General features: G+C 41.5%; 3 protein-coding genes across 4 annotated transcripts; 2 read left to right on the top strand and 1 right to left on the bottom strand.

Moving 5' to 3' along the window:
* Positions 1 to 936: 936 nt before the first annotated feature.
* On the bottom strand, positions 937 to 8,333 carry rrh (retinal pigment epithelium-derived rhodopsin homolog; the record flags this gene model as incomplete). Its single annotated transcript, XM_079175319.1, has 7 exons — positions 937 to 1,042; positions 1,266 to 1,444; positions 2,386 to 2,554; positions 3,618 to 3,771; positions 4,477 to 4,576; positions 6,699 to 6,889; positions 8,222 to 8,333. The coding sequence occupies 7 exons, from the start codon at positions 8,331 to 8,333 to the stop codon at positions 937 to 939; spliced, it is 1,011 nt and encodes a 336-aa protein (XP_079031445.1).
* Positions 8,334 to 9,505: 1,172 nt separating this feature from the next.
* On the top strand, positions 9,506 to 12,083 carry cox8a (cytochrome c oxidase subunit 8A). Its single transcript, XM_079174271.1, has 2 exons — positions 9,506 to 9,667; positions 10,624 to 12,083. The coding sequence occupies exons 1-2, from the start codon at positions 9,551 to 9,553 to the stop codon at positions 10,717 to 10,719; spliced, it is 213 nt and encodes a 70-aa protein (XP_079030397.1). The 5' UTR covers positions 9,506 to 9,550; the 3' UTR covers positions 10,720 to 12,083.
* A 338-nt stretch (positions 12,084 to 12,421) lies between these two features.
* LOC306706874 (glucosamine-6-phosphate deaminase 2) lies at positions 12,422 to 17,585 on the top strand. 2 transcript variants are annotated; one of them, XM_079174110.1, is made up of 7 exons: positions 12,422 to 12,492; positions 12,847 to 12,982; positions 13,071 to 13,172; positions 15,191 to 15,373; positions 15,698 to 15,882; positions 16,007 to 16,181; positions 16,691 to 17,585. In XM_079174110.1, the coding sequence occupies exons 2-7, from the start codon at positions 12,859 to 12,861 to the stop codon at positions 16,747 to 16,749; spliced, it is 828 nt and encodes a 275-aa protein (XP_079030236.1). In that variant the 5' UTR covers positions 12,422 to 12,492; positions 12,847 to 12,858; the 3' UTR covers positions 16,750 to 17,585. The 2 variants fall into 2 exon arrangements, with proteins under 2 accessions (XP_079030236.1, XP_079030237.1); XM_079174111.1 differs by lacking the exon at positions 13,071 to 13,172.
* The last annotated feature ends 865 nt before the right edge of the window (positions 17,586 to 18,450 follow it).

Genomic DNA, 18,450 nt, shown 5'->3' with positions numbered 1-18,450 from the left:
AGTCTGTTTCTCTCCTTGAGCAGTGGTTAGTGTTCCAGATATCGGTTGACTCAGGTTCAGGTAGGGAAAGACACACATCGATGGGGAAACAGTATTTGATACAACACCGGTGTCCTTCAGCGTCACAGTTAATGAAATATTACTGTTAGCTAACTACTTTATTTGCTCGGCACAAATACGTGAATGAATTCATTCAAAATACAAACTGGTTAAAAACAACATCTGGTCTTTGCAAACAGAAATGATGTCCGTGCATATAGTGTGTAGCGGCAATCCTCCCCCCGTCCGATAGTCCACGTTACCTGTTAAAAATAAAGTTACAAGAAGCAACGGTCAAAAAACTAACTCGCTCCGCAGGCTGATTATTTCAACTGGGGGCTATTGGCTGTGACGTAGTCAGTAGCGCAACTAAAGGAGCATTTCCACATTTTTGTTACATAAATCACTTAAGACATCTTACTAAGTCTCATTTGGCTCTTACAGAGCGGTCCAATCACAAGCGGTCCCTCGAGACGCATTAATAATAATAATACCAGGTGTAAACAGAATCAAAATGAATTTCTACATGTCCAATAAACGTTCTTGGGATTCTGATGTGGGCTACAATGTCAGTGTCACTAAATGAAATGCTATCGTATCTGATGAGAGAGGTGGCACTGCGGTATGGGCATAGATAGCACATAGCCTTTTCCAAGCAAAGGGGACGCTTCTGTAGCAGTGGAAGAATGCAGTCCGCACACACAAAGAGTTTCATTGTCAGTTTTACCAGAACTCACACATCGACTACAATGTCACGGCAAGTGGAATGTACACAGTAAACACCACAGTGCATTAGACTGGGAGGGAAACACTGACACTGATTCATGTTAATTCACCGTAGCAGTCTTCTATAAATGGTTTTACTGCCAGGATACTTTAATACGATGGGATTTCAGCTCACTGGGTCAGGGGTTGTTGGGAGGTTGTCATGGGAACCTGGGTATTGATGGTGATTCTTTGCCTGGTTTGACATCGAACCATACCGATGATGGCTCTTCTGAACCTGCAGGAAGAGATCATCCACTCATCAATTTAAAATACAGTACATCATTAACACATTACTCTGAGATTACTGCCCTTTTTCTATGTCTGTGCCCAGGGACCCACCGTCTCATTATGGGCCCATGACCCCCCTCTCTATCCTCACAACTGCCTCTCACAAGCAACAAGTACATCTACACACACATGAACTATTATCAAAGCATAATGACGAGAAAAACACTCACTTTTTGTTGGCAATGACATAAATGCAGGGGTTGTAAAAGGTGGAGGACTTGGCAAAGAGTGGAGCGATGATCGCCATGGGGGCAGGGATGGTCCTGGGGTCACCAAAGGAGGCCCAGAGACACACTATGGAGTACGGAGACCAGGCCACCAGGAACATGACAATCATCACCATGGACATCTGCCGGCCACAAACACTCATATAATACAGGCAAAAGTATTGTATATAGTATAAAGGAGAGAGTAAATTGAATGAAGCCACATTGTTGCTCACAGTCCTATAACTACATGTGTAAGATGAAGCAGAATAGAATTGTTCTTCTATGAACTTTAAGACACCAAGTCCATATTTGTCATGCAAAATTGTTATACGTTTGAAAATAAATGCAACCTCATGTTGTGAAAATCCCATTTACACATCGTCCACCAGTGTTCTCAATAAAGTAGATTTTTCTGCGTTATTTTGCGTCCGTCAGAGTTGTTTGACCGCTCAGAGCTGCCCTGAATGAAAACAGCATTTAAAATGGCATCTGAGGTGATTCACTGGGTTCATTCGTCTCCCAGCACAAAGCACTTTACGACAAACAGAGTCACGCAGATTTTAACAGATTGTAGAAGCTCATCACAGAACAGCTTGGAATCGGAGATGGTCACAAAAACAAAGGATGTAGGAAAGGTTCGATGGTAATCACTGTGCTCTAGGCAGCTAAACGATTCTTCTCGCTAATGTCATTCATTCACAATTAACATAATTCATTCATTATTAATCAATTCAGTTTTGTCTTGTATTGCAAATAAAAAAACAAATAGCATTCAAAAAAACGCATCAGACTCAGTGCGGAACTTTTCTGTTTGTGACGATTTTTATCGGATGTATTCAAAAAACATTTTGGGTCATCGTTACGCTGTTAAAGTGGCCCATAAAGACGAGATTGATTCAAATACAGATGCATGTGAGACAGACAACCAAAACATGCCTCTGTAATGATGTTGGACAAGTTTGTTTAACCGCTAAAGAGAAGGGCTACGACAAAGCTGCGTGCCGTCATAAGTGGAACACTAACTAAGCAGAGCAGAGGAAAGAAGCGTGAGCTCGATGGCTCAGTGTGGTTCAGCGTTCACCTTGGTGACATCCATCTGATCCGACCAGTCGACGTTGATGCTGTCCAGGCAGTTGCTGGCTTTGTATCTCCTCACAGTGACCGACACGTTGTAGTAGCAGTAAAACATGGCGGACAGAGGCAACACAAAGTTCACAGCGATCACAGCCATAGTGTAAGAGATGAAGGAGCTGTGGAGGAAACGTTAGTTAGTGTCTGCTCAAACATTGACACACTGGATTATGTTTCATCTTTGGTCTGGCTGACTTTTAAAAGTCAGAGTAATCCTAATCCTTTGCAATCAATTCAAAGTTGCCTTAATTACAGTTGTAATAGTAATAGCATAACATAGTAGTAGCAGTATAATAGCCAAACCATTTAAAATGTTCTAAACATGGCCAGTGTATTTTGCTCCAGCACTATCCAGAATTACTGTAAACTGCATCAATATTTGTTCAATGCTTGTGAAACATAAATTGGTCTGAAACGTTCCTGCTCATAATCATAGATATCCGTTTGTTCAGTTGAAACTGTTGTTTCTGTGAGTTTAGTTGTAGCTCATGATGCTGCTGTGACTGCTCCATGACTGAAGGCCTATAATCAGATGAACTTATGAAGGGTTTAAGCTAAGACCTAAGACATTCTTTACATTTCAGCAGCGTAACCTGATGTACTGTAGTAAATCTAGATGTTAGTATCATTTGTTTGCTGCTAAAGAGCTTCATTTCTGCAATAATCCAACAGCCAATGCAAAACTCCCATCGGCTTTTTGTCGAAGAAACCAGGGTGATGTTTGCTTCTGGCCTTCAAAAATACGTCATCCCTGGAGCACTCTATGACCGGCGAGTGTCACATTGAAAATGATGTCATGGCAGTTTCATGCAGGAGCTGCTACGGCGTTCAGGAAAGGGTACTACCTGCAGTACTACCTGCAGTACTACCTGCAGTACTACCTGCAGTACTACCTGCAGTACTACCTGCAGTACTACCTGCAGTAATCTGTGGGTATTTATTTTCCGGGTTTTTGTAATCAGTGTTGGTTGAAAAGGACACATTGTTTTTATGGATAAATAAGTTGAGACACAATAGCTGTGACAACTCAATATCATCCCAGTAGCAGCAGTATTAGTAGTGGCAGCAGTATTTAATTGTCATTATAAGTTAGCAATTTTCTCCATAGTTTTATAACAAAACGATATAGTTTCTGCCAGGTGTAAAGTATGCAGTTACACCTGCAGTCTGCTGATAACTCACGCGTCATTCTGTCTCCAGTTGATGGTGCAAGTAGCTCCGGTGGGGTCGGGGGCATAACCAGCCCAGCCCACTACGGGCATGGAGGACCAGAACACCGCATTCAGCCATGCTGCCAGGATAAGAAGGTTGTATGATCGCATCGTCATTTTCTGCCCTGGAGAGACAAATGACAGTTCAGGAGGGTCAGTGTGGAGATACTGGTTTGATTTGGTTTTGATTACAAGTGAAAAGGTTCATCCCATCAGAAACATGAAGGTGCGATGCTAATCCCCCCGCTACAGTTGATTCTGATGTGTACGAGTAAGATCTCTTTTTGTCTGGATGGCGGCTCTAAAACAAAGGTCAGGGGTCACCAGTAACCCTGGGCAATTGTGGCTAAGTGGGTAGCAGGGCCGTCCTTCAATTAGAGGATCGGCGGTTCGATCCCCGGCTCCGACTCCACTAGTCGCATGTTGATGTGTCCTTGAGCAAGACACCTAACCCCCCCTACGGTGTAGAAATGTGAAATAATCGGAATTGTAAGCTTTGGATAACAGCGTCTGCTAGATGACTGTAATGGGATCAGGAATTGTTTGATGAGTCGCCAGTTTATAAGGTACACCAAGCTAAAAGTAATGTCTTGCTATAAATGCCCGTGAGGGCAAAGGTTAAACAAAGCATCACTCTAAATGATGCGTTACAGTTAAACTACTTCATAATCTACATCCTCCGAAATGATCACACAGTTGGATCAACAGCTCTCTAAAATGTAACCTTCATCAAGGGACAATACACTGACAGAAGTGAGGGGGATGTGTCCCCCCATCCCCGGTCGAAAGTCCACCCTTGCACGGCGAGCAGAAGTGCAGGAAAGAGATACCTATGTCTGGTCTGCAGATGGTGAGGTATCGGTCGATGGCCACCACCGTCAGCAGGCCGATGCTGGCCATGCCGAAGAAGATGTTGAGAGCTGCATAGATCTGGTCACAAAGATTACAAATAATAGCTAGTTAATGTCAGTGTAGTTATAATGGGCCTTGAGGTTTAATGATTAAAACTAGTATTTTTTTCTTCTTTTAGGTTTTCCGTAGCAGCCAACCTACCCAGCACTAACTAATCCTTTAGTTGAAGTAAAGTGTTTTGATATTTTAACGTGTTCTAACTACCTTAAACAAAGCCATTGCTTTTCAAAACTTGAACTAGGGCAGCAACCAACGATTATCTTTCATTACTGATTCATCTGGCGATTACCTCGGATTAATCAAATACACGCTTTGTCAAAAAAAGGGTTTGAATCGTGAAAATATTCAGACAGAAAAAGCAGCATGTCCTCATATTTGAGACGAACTACAACTAGCAAATTTTTAACAGACCATAAAATGAATTATGTAAATATTTGCCAATTTCTTTCTGTCGGCTCTCATTTTAAATGTGCTATAAGAAATCAACTTGTACAGAATCTAAACTCATTACAACGTTGCTGAGTAGAATCTATTTTCTGGGCAAAGTTACAGTATTTACTGTGCCTACAGCTGAATGTGATGGAATCTGAATTGTAGGTCGCTTTGGATAAAAGCGTCTGCTAAATGACTGTAATGTCATGTGATGTATTGCATACAAATCCAAATGGAATAGTTTGAAAGGTTTGCAATGAACCACACAATGCTATTAAACTGATACATATTGATGTGTAACTAAGGCAACATTAAATGCAGATAAGTATGTTCTCTGTGATGGATAAGCCAAACAAGTCTCAGGTTTCCCATCGTTGATTTTACAGCACAAATAAACTGCACCACTGGCTGCCTGGACGATAGACACACATCCAGCAAGCTGCTGGTTTACTGTAGCAGCATTGCTCAGCATACCTGATTTCCACTAGATGGATACAATTATTGTATCGTCCGTGGTGCTTTGAGGAAAACTGGCATTGATCAGTACTATCTGACCCACTGGAGGGCATTGTATTGACTGACTGAATAGACGTAAACTTTTAGAAAATCAGTTGTAGTAAAGGTACACAGGCACTGTTCGAACACTCTGCTTTCCCTGCTCTGCTTCTCACTGCAGAATAACATCTATGGCACAATATAGCCGTGCAATAACAAAGGCTGAGGGGAAACATAATCTGCCCAAAGAATCCAAACACGTGGCCTTGTGCAGTGTAGCAGCTGATGAGAACGTGCCTCAGCCTGCAGATAAGTAGATTCTCATGGTAGGCTCAGAAACAGTCACGTTAGTTAGTGTGAGATTTTAAAGGTTGTAGAAAGCATGACGACATGGAGAACTACAAGGCTGGGGAACCTCCTGACTGGGTCTTATGAATAATTCCCATATATTTACATACATTTTGAAACAATATGTAGAATATATGACTACAAAAACCGCCCAGCAAGCATTTTCAACTGTTTTTTCACACCAGGTAAAGAGAAACGTAATTATCTCGTAATGATGTGAAAGGTTTCTTGTTATAACAAAATGTTTTCATGCTATTACAACATACAAACGTATCACGTTATATCAAGACACTTTTCTTGTTTTAACAGTTAACTAGTTGTTATAGTGTAAAACGTTTCACGTTAGAACTTGATATGTCTCGAGCACAAAGTCAAAACTACTCAAATTGTGTAAATGAGCCATAAGTGTTATAATATTAAAACGTGAATCGTGAAACAGTGTAAGTGATGATGTTACAACATGAGACTATCTTATCGTAACATGAAAATATCCTAAATGTGAAAAACATCTTGTTAGAACCTTAAACTTCACATTATAATGCGATACTGATCTGTTTGATACACTGCAGTAGAAATGAAACAAAACAAGAGTCTGTTTTTTTATGGAATAATTCAAAACTATTATCCTGCTGAAGCGGTTCACGTAGCGGCGTCGGTAGAACCTGTTCACACAGTTAACCAGTCTGCAAGGGTACCTAAGCGTCATTCAGTGGAGACTAGCCTTACAGTGTGGGTCCTTGAAGAAGAACATTCACCTCCCCTAATCTCAACATTAAACGTGATTCCATTTACATTACCTTTTTATTGTATATGTAGGTTGCTCTATAAGTAAAATAATATGTATGTGAAGACACATTCCACCAACCTGACAACCAGCGTAGCCAAATTTCCAGCTGCCGTGGATGTCTGAGGCAGCTGACATGGGATAGCCGATACCAGCCACACCAATGTCAGTTAAAGCAAGATTGATTATAATAAAGTTGGTGGCAGTGCGCAGCTCCTTAAACTTCACAAACATGAGCAGCACAACAATGTTGCTGAATAAACTTATGACACCTGTGAAGAGAAAGAAGAATGCGGGCAAAGTGTGAGGTAAAAGTCAAACTTGCAACACCTCTGATCCTGTATTCATGCAGTCACATTAACAGAGAGGTAACGAAAACACAAGCATGTTAAGCTACATTTCCTCTGATGGCTGCAAGACTGTATTCAAGTTAATAACTCAATAATCTATTGATTTTCCATTGTTATGGTTATTCGTTAACATTTGTTGTAATAATTATATGATCTGCTGCCAGTAGTTGACCACATATGGAAACCGCCGGCTGCATTACATTATAGTGATGTTTTGGCGCCGAGCTATCATCAGTGTCTGTGACAAGTCAACCCAGTCACCAGAAAACATGTTGGCGTTGTACTGTTTTTGCAAATCGCGTTGAATATGGACGTTTGTGAATCAAAAATACGTTTTCACATATGTGTCATATTAGCGTTGTATCACGCTTGCAGAAGTGACACACGGTTAACGCTGGGAAACGATTGGGTAGGTTCAAGACATAAAACTTGGTTACGGTAAAGAAGATCATGATTTGTGTTGTTATAGCGTAACATAACAACGTAAATATATAACAACCGCACTTAGCACACTTTCATGCAATGTTACGTAACATGCCGAACAATATTACTCAAGAAGCATAAAGTCAATGGTAACTTTTGGTTTCACGCAGGACAATGGAAAATGCCAACATGTTTTCCTGGCGACTTGGCTGGAAAAGTGAAATATCTGCTGTGAAAAACTTCTGTGAATCTGATTCATTTTGGGAACAAGAAAGGTGCTCTGATGCGAGCAAGGCTAAAGAATTCAGGCAAGAAAGATCAAAACACCACGATCAATACAAGATGGACAGAATCTTAAAAGAAGAAGACAGAAAAGAAATGGTGATGCTAATTAAGAAAATCATTGTCAGTCACTTTCAGTCTTAATGAAGTTGCCATGAGAGAAATGCAAATTAGGAATTCAAGACCTGGATCAGTTACATGATGCTATCAGGACACTTTTTCAAAAGGTAACAATGGACTTTCACCATCAGTGGCTTGGAAACAGTCATGTTTTCTTTACCCCTCGTGTTTTTAAAATCTCATTCTTTAGGATGAATGAATTTGTCACACAGCCAATAATACTCTAAATTCCCTCCCAGCTTACTATTGATGGTTTGACACTTAACTGTAAGATGTGTTGAAAGTTAGAACAAAGACTGAATGCAGGCTCCTGACTCCAGAGAATTACACACTTTTACTTTCTACAGAAGAACATCGATCAGAGAATTCACAACATTCACATTATTCATCCTCTACTTCTACTGCCATCGGTGGCCTCGTCTTTGTTACCTGCAGTGATAAGATATCCAGCCACTATGTTGTGCTCCACTTGGGTAAAGGCACTTTTTCCCCCGTAAAGTGAAACATCATCTGAAACATTGACTCCAGAGTCAATCCCCATTTTCTGAGGTGTTAAAAAAAGACCAAAACTAAAATGGCCCTTAATTGAAGTAAACGGTCTTCCCACTAAAAATTACACGGAGAGGCAATAAAAAACGAAAAAAGAGAGATGAGAGTTAGAGAGTCGGTATTGCAAAAATGCTTCGTCAAACTAAAATCTGTTGGTTTTTTTGTGGAGTGGTGGTGTCCCCAGTTAGCAGAATGCAACAGGGCTGACCAAGAGAGGATTAACACTCACGTGGAGTTGCATGGCTCTGGCCAATAAGCTTTGACATTACAAAACTGTAGTTGAGTTAATGCCTGAGCCTCAAACTGAAGACTGTTCACTTCACATACTGTAGATACAACCAAGGCTGGATTAACAACTGGCAAAAAGGGGCACCTTGGACCCCCAAGGCCCCAGGTTCACTGTGTGGCAGTTACTTTGTTTAATTAATAATGATTAATGAATAGAAACTGTAATGGAAAGGGCCTAAAGGTGACTCTGCATTTTTACCTAATCCCGAGGCCCTCACTTTGTCAAAATCTAGCTTTAGAGATTGCTAACAGCCAAAGCAGTAAACGTTTACAGCTACTGACCAGTGGTGGGCCGTCAGGGCCTGCAAAGCCTTCTCTGCTGGCCTAAACAGAATCACAAAGTTATAGCTATTTTATAATTTAATAATGTTTCTGAAATACACTACATGTATTATAATTTATAAAAATATTTTCCCCCTTATCTTATTTTCTCATTGCACAGCTACTGTGTTCCTCAGTTAATACTTTAGCTTGGCTCGTTTAACCATCACACTTATAAACCTTCGCAGATGCTGGCAGGAAGATGCCGTCAGTCAAAAAAATCACTATTAACAACTAACAGACATCTGAAACACGGCAGAGTGACACTTTTTTAAAAGTTAGTAAAGTAGTTTAAATTAAGTTTAATTTAATTATAATGACTATTTTATTTTACCTTTAAATATAGTTGTTAAGAACATAGATATACACAAATAAAGGACAAAATCCTCAACATTTTATAGAAGAACAGTTCTTGAGTAAATCTACTTTCCACCACTGAAGAAGGCAGACCCGCCACACCTCCATGTACATCCACACCCAGGGCAGCAGGTGGCACTGTACGACTCGCTATTCATCTCTTGTGAAGAGAAGAAGAGAAACGACCTTTGCATTGATCCATTTCCGCTTTACATCATCGTCGCTTCAGCCTAGCAGAGAAACATGTCGGGGCTCCTGAGGACCATTGCTAACCGCGCTGCTCCCGTCCTGCGGGGACACACCATCACTCAGCGGGCTAATCTCTACGCTGGCCCGGCCAAGGAAAAGATTGGCCCAGTTGTAAGTCTTATCGCTGGATAACTCCGTTATAGTCTAGCTAGCAGCCATTAGCTTAGCTGTCCTTGGCTGGCGAGGTCAAAATTGATATCTGTAAAGTCAGCTGTGTTAGGTCTACGTGTGTGTTTCGCTATAAAAGCTAACGTATCTAATTAACCCAAATAACTGAATCTAAACTGCTGCGTGTCCGGTTAAGTGTTTGAAGTCTTGACGCCGGTAGCTGGGAGTGGAGCGGTCGGTTCATTGTGTGAAGTGCAGCTATCTGGTCCACTGAGAGCAAAGATCTCAGGGCTCTTTTTCTTAGTACATTTACTCAAGTACTGTACGTAAGTCCAACTTTGAGGTACTTGTAGCCCTCTTTACTTAAATATGCATTACTTATTTGATGTGACTTTATACTTTTAGTCCACTACTTCTCAGGAAAATATACTTTTAACTTCACTACATGTATTTGTTATCAATGTCAATATTGGTTACTAGTTACTAGGGTAGACTAGCGTTGCAGATTGTTCATCTGAAATATATATCAACTATTAGACTATGATGTATTAATAAGTAGTCAATAGCCTAATTATAATAAAGTAGTACAAATTAGCTCCACCTTTACCAGCTGCAACATTAAAGTGACAAACGCATTAATGTATCAATAATTATTATTCAGTGATATAGTAAATACTACTGTAAATGGTCTCGTCTGGTTATTGAAAAGCTACAAATGCAGCGTGTCCAATCAGGTGCGCTTGTTCTATATAATGAAGTCATCGTGTTATAAAGCACACGTGTCGCTCCTCTTGTATGAGAGCAAAGACTGATCTGCATACATGGCTGAGTGACAGCTTTTTAACATCAGCACATTTAAAGGGAAAACTAGTTCAAACTAATACAAAACTATGGTGTGAAATACGTTTGATGGATCTTGAGTTATGTGGTGGCTGACTGAATCCTCTCTGTCTGTCCAGGAAACTATCATTGGTTTGAGCCTTTTCTCCCTGGCCATTCTGGGACCATCTGGATGGATCCTGGCCCACCTGGAGGACTACAAGAACAAAGAGTAAAATGGACATTTTAACAGTCTAACTGCATCCAAGTCTCCCGTCTGCAATGACAACCTGGGACCATCCTGTTCTGCTGCAGAGAAGAATATGGAACACGTTTGACCTTCACTCCTCTACCTCGGACAGTTCCACTCCACATCCCAGATGGGAACCAGCTGTTTCCCAACACTGACTCTGATACATTGAAAAGTGTACTGTGGATCTTCCCTCTTAAACAATATGTTACAAGATTAAATTTTAAACACAACTATGTTGCTAAATGTGTGGATACAGCTTTTTATTTAAACAGTACAGATTGTTGTTTTTAGATTTAAACTTGGTTTTTAGGATGTCCCCATGTTTCAGGGCTTCATGCTGACAGAAGACTGTTTAACGGGTTCCACTGGTTGTCAGAAGAGCCTAAAACTAATGCTGCTCATAGAGAGGGTGAACGGGAGAGGAAGCAATGACACAATGTAAAGAGAAACACAAGTCTAAGTCTAGCGTTACTGGATGTTTTCTAAATGTAAAGCAATAAGGCATATTTAAAAATGTCTTTTTACAAGTTTAACGAGTCACCAAAGTGTTACATTGACTATTGCATCTGTGTGATGTCATATCATTTATTAGATTGACTAAAACTGATCTTAGTGTCTATTTTCCCACTGATGCACCACAGCTATGTGGACCCACAAGAGAAGTCCATTGTCCAAACTCTGTCAGAGTGTGCTGTTGGGTTTCTTTGTCCGCTGCAAGGAACCGAACAAAGAAATCATCACTCCTGCTGCCTCTCTTGGTCTGATTTTAAAAAAGACTCGGCCCTCCCAGGTGCATGCTGGTCCTGTACCTGCATTAACAATCTTAGGTGCCTATTGCCCAACTTTTATAAAGAAAACGAGCGAAACAAATGAACTATATAGCCCTACACTGGTTAATTCCGATGTTTAAATAGTGTATTGCATTTTCTGCAAAATTACAACATTACTAATATCAGAAAATAAAATTGCACGTCTTGATAGAGAGGTGAAAGCGCTGAATAAATGCAGTCCGTCTAAGATTCAGGTCCGCAAGATTCATTCAAGAAAACATGAGTGCAGGATGGAGGGGAGAAAAGAAAATCCCCTCACACAACCCTCCCTTTCCTGGTGTGCTGTAACTCTGGTGGCCTTCAGGTCACATCACAACATGAAAGTCTCTCTAGAGCGAGTGTTTGCTTTGTTTCAGGGCGACTGTAGAAACACTGCGGTCTCTGAAGAGGATCCGCTCCTTGTGTAGATATAACCGGCTCATTTTAAGAAAAGACGATTCATTAGTTTCAGTAGAATATACACTAATAAGAATATAGTTCTGTAAATAATTTTTCCATTTCTGCTAATAAATCTTAAATCCTGTGCACTGTTCCGTTAAAGAGCACTGGCCTCCAAAAACATTCTGATTGGTCAAAAGATGATGGTCTTTAGTTTGTCAGCACAGGGCTACGTACTGTCGGACAGTGTGACAGTAAATAAGGACTGAAGGCCTCTATGCACGGCTTTCTGTCACTTGAAGGCATTTTCTAAGTGCACGTTATGGCGGTTTTACAAAAATGTAAGCACTAGAAAATTCCTGATGACTGATTTTATTAAATGTATCTCTATAAATCATGATGTACTATTCTTATTTATTTTATTTTGGCCCACACGGGCTTCCATACCTTCACCGGCTAAATCAGTTGACCGGAAGTGTTTCACGTAACAAAACGGACACCGTGAGACACGTGACTACTCTTCCAACAAACAGCGTATTTCTTAGCAGGTAAACACGCATAACTGATTAACTGTGTAGTGAAGGCTAACTAGTAACTAACTAGTAGTTGCAGATTATCGGAGTGACATCCACCGACTTGTCAGCAGTAACTGTACAACTTGGAACTGACGTTCGTAGAATCCGCTCCTCGCTCATAAGAGCGAACAGTCTGCACAATGTCCGCTCACTGTGACGCATATGTGTTCCTGCCTCACGAGGAGAGAACAGCTCCATCAGAGGCGTGACGCGCTGTAGTGCATGACGTTGATAAGCAGCTAACGTTAGCATAGAACACATTCTGCCGCTGCTGCTGTGTGAGCCCTGTAAAGATCAAACTGTGTTGTGTTCTTCACATTGATTTAGTGAGCCAACACAATGAGGCTGGTCATTCTGGACGACTTTGACCTGGCCAGTGTGTGGGCAGCTAAATACATCCGCAACCGAATCATCCAGTTCAAGCCCTCCGCTGACAGATACTTCACTCTGGGCTTACCTACAGGTGAGCACGTTCACACTAACCAGGGTTCTCCTGTGTGCACATTGTTTCTGTAACCGTTCTCAACATTAAGGAGTCTCATTGCCTTCAGGGAGCACTCCCTATGGATGTTACCAGAAGTTAATAGAATACTACAGAAGTGGCGATATCTCCTTCAAACATGTGAAGACCTTCAACATGGATGAATATGTAGGTGAGTTCAAAGCTGGCTAAAGGTAGGGTAGGTAGTCTTCTTCAATTTCATCTCATTACATCCTGACAGCAATCAAATGCTCTGTCCAAAGTAATAATGAAATAAATGATATCTGTGGCAGTTGGAGGACAAAATGAAGCATAATTGTATTTGAAGGTTCTTTAAGGAGAGAAAGTGCTCTGGCTTTAAAGCTGAGGCAGGTTATCACCTCACATCCTCTTACAACGAGCAATATGATCACTCGTGTTGTTCCATACACGATTCAACTAACGCTGGAGTGACTTGATTCCTGCAACTAGCCACTCGGCCGGGTGCGGGAGAAGATCTGGTTTTCTTACTCGCTTCGACATAAAGATTCCAGGCTTTTCGTATCTTTGGGTGAGGTTCCCGTTTAATTAGAGTTCACCATTGACAATACAACTTGATATCACTTAGCTTCCTGGTCTCCCTCTGGTGTGTCTGGTTTTGCGGTAAAAACCGTGCAATCTCCCCGTCACCCATGCATCATCACCCTGTCAGTTGCACCTGTGCCCCATATATCAACTACCTGCCACACTAATACACACCTGAGATAGGCTCCTAATTCAAACATATAATACACATAACTAATGGCCCCTACAAAGGCTTTTAAAGGAAGTGGTTCAGAGACGAGGGTGGCCTTTGGCCGATATATAATGCCAACATGTTTTTAGTTTTTTTGCATCTAATAAAAAAAACAACAACAATTAAATAATAAGAAATGAGACAGAACATTGCTGAATGTAAATTAACATATTTTGCATATTATATTAATCGGCCTACCGCCATTTTGAAGCATGCAAGATTCATGTAATGTAACAAACGGATACACGTCATTAACCTGCTTTATTCATATGAGCCACTCTCTTGTTCTCAGTCAAAATTGCAGGTCATACTTTATCCAAGAAAACATTTTCCCCATCAAAACTGTTGATGAAACACCTATAAGATGATGAAGACTAGGTGGAAACCTAGCATATGTCTGGACTGTGCATTCTCTCTAGTGTCCACCAGGGGGCGACTGCTCTGGTTGTATAGAAGTCTATGAGAAAATGACTCTACTTCTCTCTTGATTTATTACCTCAGTAAACATTGTAAACATGAGTTTATGGTCTCAATCTCTAGTTTCAAGTCTTCTTCAATACAGCATGATGTTCATTTGGTAAATGATGGTCCATTTAGGGCGGGGCTACTGTGTTTGACAGCTCACAGCCGCTAACAGAGCCGTATACGGCGTCTTTATGTCACTGCTCCGCATTCCAAATATGGTAACTTCTATTCATTGGCTGCGAAAAAACGTCCCGATGACTACGTCTACTTCTTATAGACAGTCTATGGTCTTTAGTCTTCAGATATTAGTGTCCTAGACCAGCAGGGTCATTTGCTCTTAGCGTGCGATAGATTTTGAATGAGCCTACCGCAGTCACTGAGTGGAAGCTGCTTTAAAAGCTCCCCCTGAGGATGTAATTGAGGAGTCTCCGCCCCGCGCTGTAAAAGGCTCCTGAGGACGCAGTTGAGGATGGTTCACGACTATCGGGAAACTCCAACACTGGACTGACTGGTTGTGTAACTTCCTCAATCACTCAGTAAGTCAGGGACAGTCTTTTGTGCTCATAGGGCTGCTGGGAATATCCTTGAATATGGTTCAATTAAAGGAAGCAGCAAACAGAAAAGAACGTTACAATAAAAAACACATTCAATAGAATAAAAAGATATGTTACGTTATGACAATTGGCATAGAAGCAGCTTTCATCTGGCTGCAAGAGTAACATTTAGATGAATCAACACAGCAATCCTGTATTGAATTGAGAGGTTCATGCAGTGTTTTATTTTTAGCCTTTTTCTTAATTGTGTACCTTCCACATCCTCGTGGCCCCAAAGCTCTAGTGTCTCTCTGGCCTGAAGACGGAACCAAAGATCTGCCGTCTTCCTCTGAAGGCTGGATTCATGGCACTGCAGCGCTTTAGTAAAAATAAAAAGTTGACCCTCTTGTTCCCCAGGTCTACCTCGTGCTCATCCCGAGAGCTACCACTCCTACATGTGGAACAACTTCTTCAAGCACATCGACATTGATCCGGCCAACGCTCACATCCTGGATGGAAACGCAGAGGACCTGGAGGCAGAGTGTCAGGCCTACGAGCAGAAGATCACAGAGGCTGGAGGAATCGAGCTGTTCGTAGGAGGTCCGACATGTTGTTCTGTCTGCCGTATCTCTACAACTAGTAGATGCCACAGGTGTCATTTCATCTAGGGGTGGGGTAAAAATAAAAGACACAGCATAGTATCGCAATATTTTGTCTGGCAATATTGTATCGACAGACGGATGCCAGGTATCAATCTCTTGGTATCAATTGCAAAATGTTTAACCACGCAATTAGGATCGTGTCATGACTTTATGGTGTTGTGGGGCCTCTGCTGGTTTTAGGGTTAATTTCATCTCTTGGGTGACTTAAAGCTTCTCTGTAGCCCCGTCTCTGACCGGTTCCTGCTCATGTATCTTTCCGTAGGTATTGGACCTGATGGTCACATAGCGTTCAATGAGCCAGGTTCCAGCCTCGTTTCCAGGACCCGAGTGAAAACCCTGGCGAAGGATACCATCGTGGCCAACGCTCGTTTCTTTGGCAACGACCTCTCCAGAGTTCCCACCATGGCCCTGACTGTGGGTGTCGGAACGGTGATGAACGCCAACGAGGTCAGATTAACAGGCAGTTAATTTATCCCTCCGTTGTCCTGCAGTAACATCATCTTATAGACCATACATGCACTATACATACTCCTAATGTTCCTTCTTTCCTGGATCCATGTTCACTGCTCAGGTGATGATTCTGATCACTGGAGCACACAAAGCCTTTGCGCTGTATAAAGCCATAGAGGAGGGAGTGAACCACATGTGGACCGTATCTGCATTCCAGCAGCACCCGCGCACCATCTTCATCTGTGATGAGGACGCTACCCTGGAGCTACGAGTCAAAACGGTGAAATACTTCAAAGGTACTGTGTGTGTGTGTGTGTGTGTGTCGAATGGTTCATCCGATCTACTTGACACTTGGGGGTATTGATGGGGACCCAAGGACAGTGTTGACTTTGTTACCTCTGTACATTCTTATGAACTACAGTCAACATGTTACTAATGGTGTCATAACACACACATGACGTTTGTTGTAGCATCACACTGGTGCTAAATAATAACCTCTGCTGCTACAAACATTTTGTTAAACAAGATCATCTTCAAACGAACACCACTTGACTTTAGCAACCGCCTTTTTTAAGACACATCAAAGCGTCTAAATTCACCAGAGGAGTATTTACTGACATATTTAATATTATAGAATAAAACCATTAAAATACCTTTTAGCTTGTGTTAACCACAGACCTAATTTCAGACCTCCAACCTAAAGCCCCACTGTCTTTAGGACGGGGAACCTGCAGAACTCTATAGTGCAAACAACATTTGTGTGTATCGGACATGCTGACGTTACCCTTTGTGTTTTCCATTGCAGGTTTAATGCATGTTCACAATAGACTGGTGGACCCAGTGCTCAGCATAAAGGACCAGTGAAGATGATGTCCCTGCAGACAACATGAGGCAGCCTCGTCCTTCTGGTGCTGAGGATCTGTTGAGTGCATGAATGTCCTGGCCTGTGCATTCAGTTCATGCATAGACTTGAACTGCCTTTGGATAAAGTCAACAGATAATGAATGAGAAGTGAACGATGACAGGACATATTCCCTCTGAGGGTCTTTGTTTTAGCAGTTTGCATTAAAGGGATAGCAGCAGTTAGCTGGTGGTCTTGGTTGTCCTTGATGACTAGATTTCAAGTTATCGTGACGGTAAACAGGAAGCCTTCATTCTGTTTGGTGCACAGACTGAATGAAACTGTATATATATATATTTGATGACTCTTCTCTATGTTAGCTTTGGTTTCTCTTCTCCCTGTTACTGATTGGACAGATGAATATATAAGATAATAATACTGCGTGTATATTGTTAATATCTATTAAACGTTGTCAGAGGGTTAGGGTTAACCCTAATCTTCGACTCTGGTCAAACTGTTGCTGTCGTAGAGTTTTGCATAGTCACACTAGTCGCAGCCCTGACCTCAAACACCCCTTCAGTTTAGCTCTGTGCTGGCATTTGTCTTGCGAGCATCCTCGCTAAGCAGCTGAGCTTCACAAGGTTTGTAAAATGTATATGAATATTCTTTTTGTCAAATGGCATTCAATTGATTGTTTTTCTGCAGCTCCACTGCAGCAGGCAGAATGTTTAACTACTGTCAGTGCTGCTCTAGTGTTCTAATGTCACCGGGCTGTTACAGGTCTGACGTCTAGTCAGTGTTCGTGCACACATACTGTCGTTTTTTACTCCTTATTTTCTAATGACAATAAAAAGTTTGCTAAGAAGTCTTTATTTCATACTTGTCTTTTATGAAGTATCTAAAGGGGATAATGATCCTTTTTCCAACAGAAACAATTTCTCCACAACTTGAGAAGTCACTTGATCCCAGTGGCAACCCATGAGATGAAATCTATTAATATCATGAGATAAGGAGAATGCTGTGTGTATCTACTAAGTCAGGGACGAAATGAGGAGGTTTCAATGAATACATGTTTTTAAATGCACTTGAGGAAAGGGAATTAAGTGGTGCGTCATAAAGCAGCAAGAAGTCAAACCAGGGCAGACGGTGAACAGTTTGCTTTCCAAATTCACTGCTTTAAGTCTCCGTGCTGAAGGATTCCGGATTATTCCGTAGCGGTGTGTCTTTATACGGTGTTTTTGCTCTACTGCACTACAAAAGACCTTAACTCAGTGTAGAGCTGAGAGTTGTTTTGGTTTCCAGTTGTTATTGAAGTTGTTTATCTTTGACCCTTGTTCCTGAATGAAGGACTCTGCCTCTGCGTTGTCTGGTCCTGCCAGAGGCAAACAATGATTCACTTCCATTTCATCTCTCACTTTGTGTTTCATTACAGATGGCAGTATACTGTTTATAATACTTTGACTACGGTTCATTTCCTATGGTTTACGATCATCACCTGGTTGCTTTGAACTCAGTTCTGATAGGTGAGCATGTTTCTAGTTCTCTTAGCGTTGGCTCACACAAGCGTTTCATTTCTGCTATGATCAGCGTATATCTGGTTTCAGCGATCCTTCGCTGAAGTTCTTTTGAACCATAGTGAAGGTCTTTTGCCTCTTGTAGGGCAGTACAGCTGTAGTCAAGTGTTTTGTAGGTGCTGATGAATGGCAGGGTGGAGATATGTAGTC

Source organism: Pholis gunnellus (assembly GCF_910591455.1).
Source record: "Pholis gunnellus genome assembly, chromosome: 15".
Lineage (NCBI taxonomy): Eukaryota > Metazoa > Chordata > Actinopteri > Perciformes > Pholidae > Pholis > Pholis gunnellus.
This window is presented reverse-complemented; position numbering and strand designations above follow the sequence as displayed.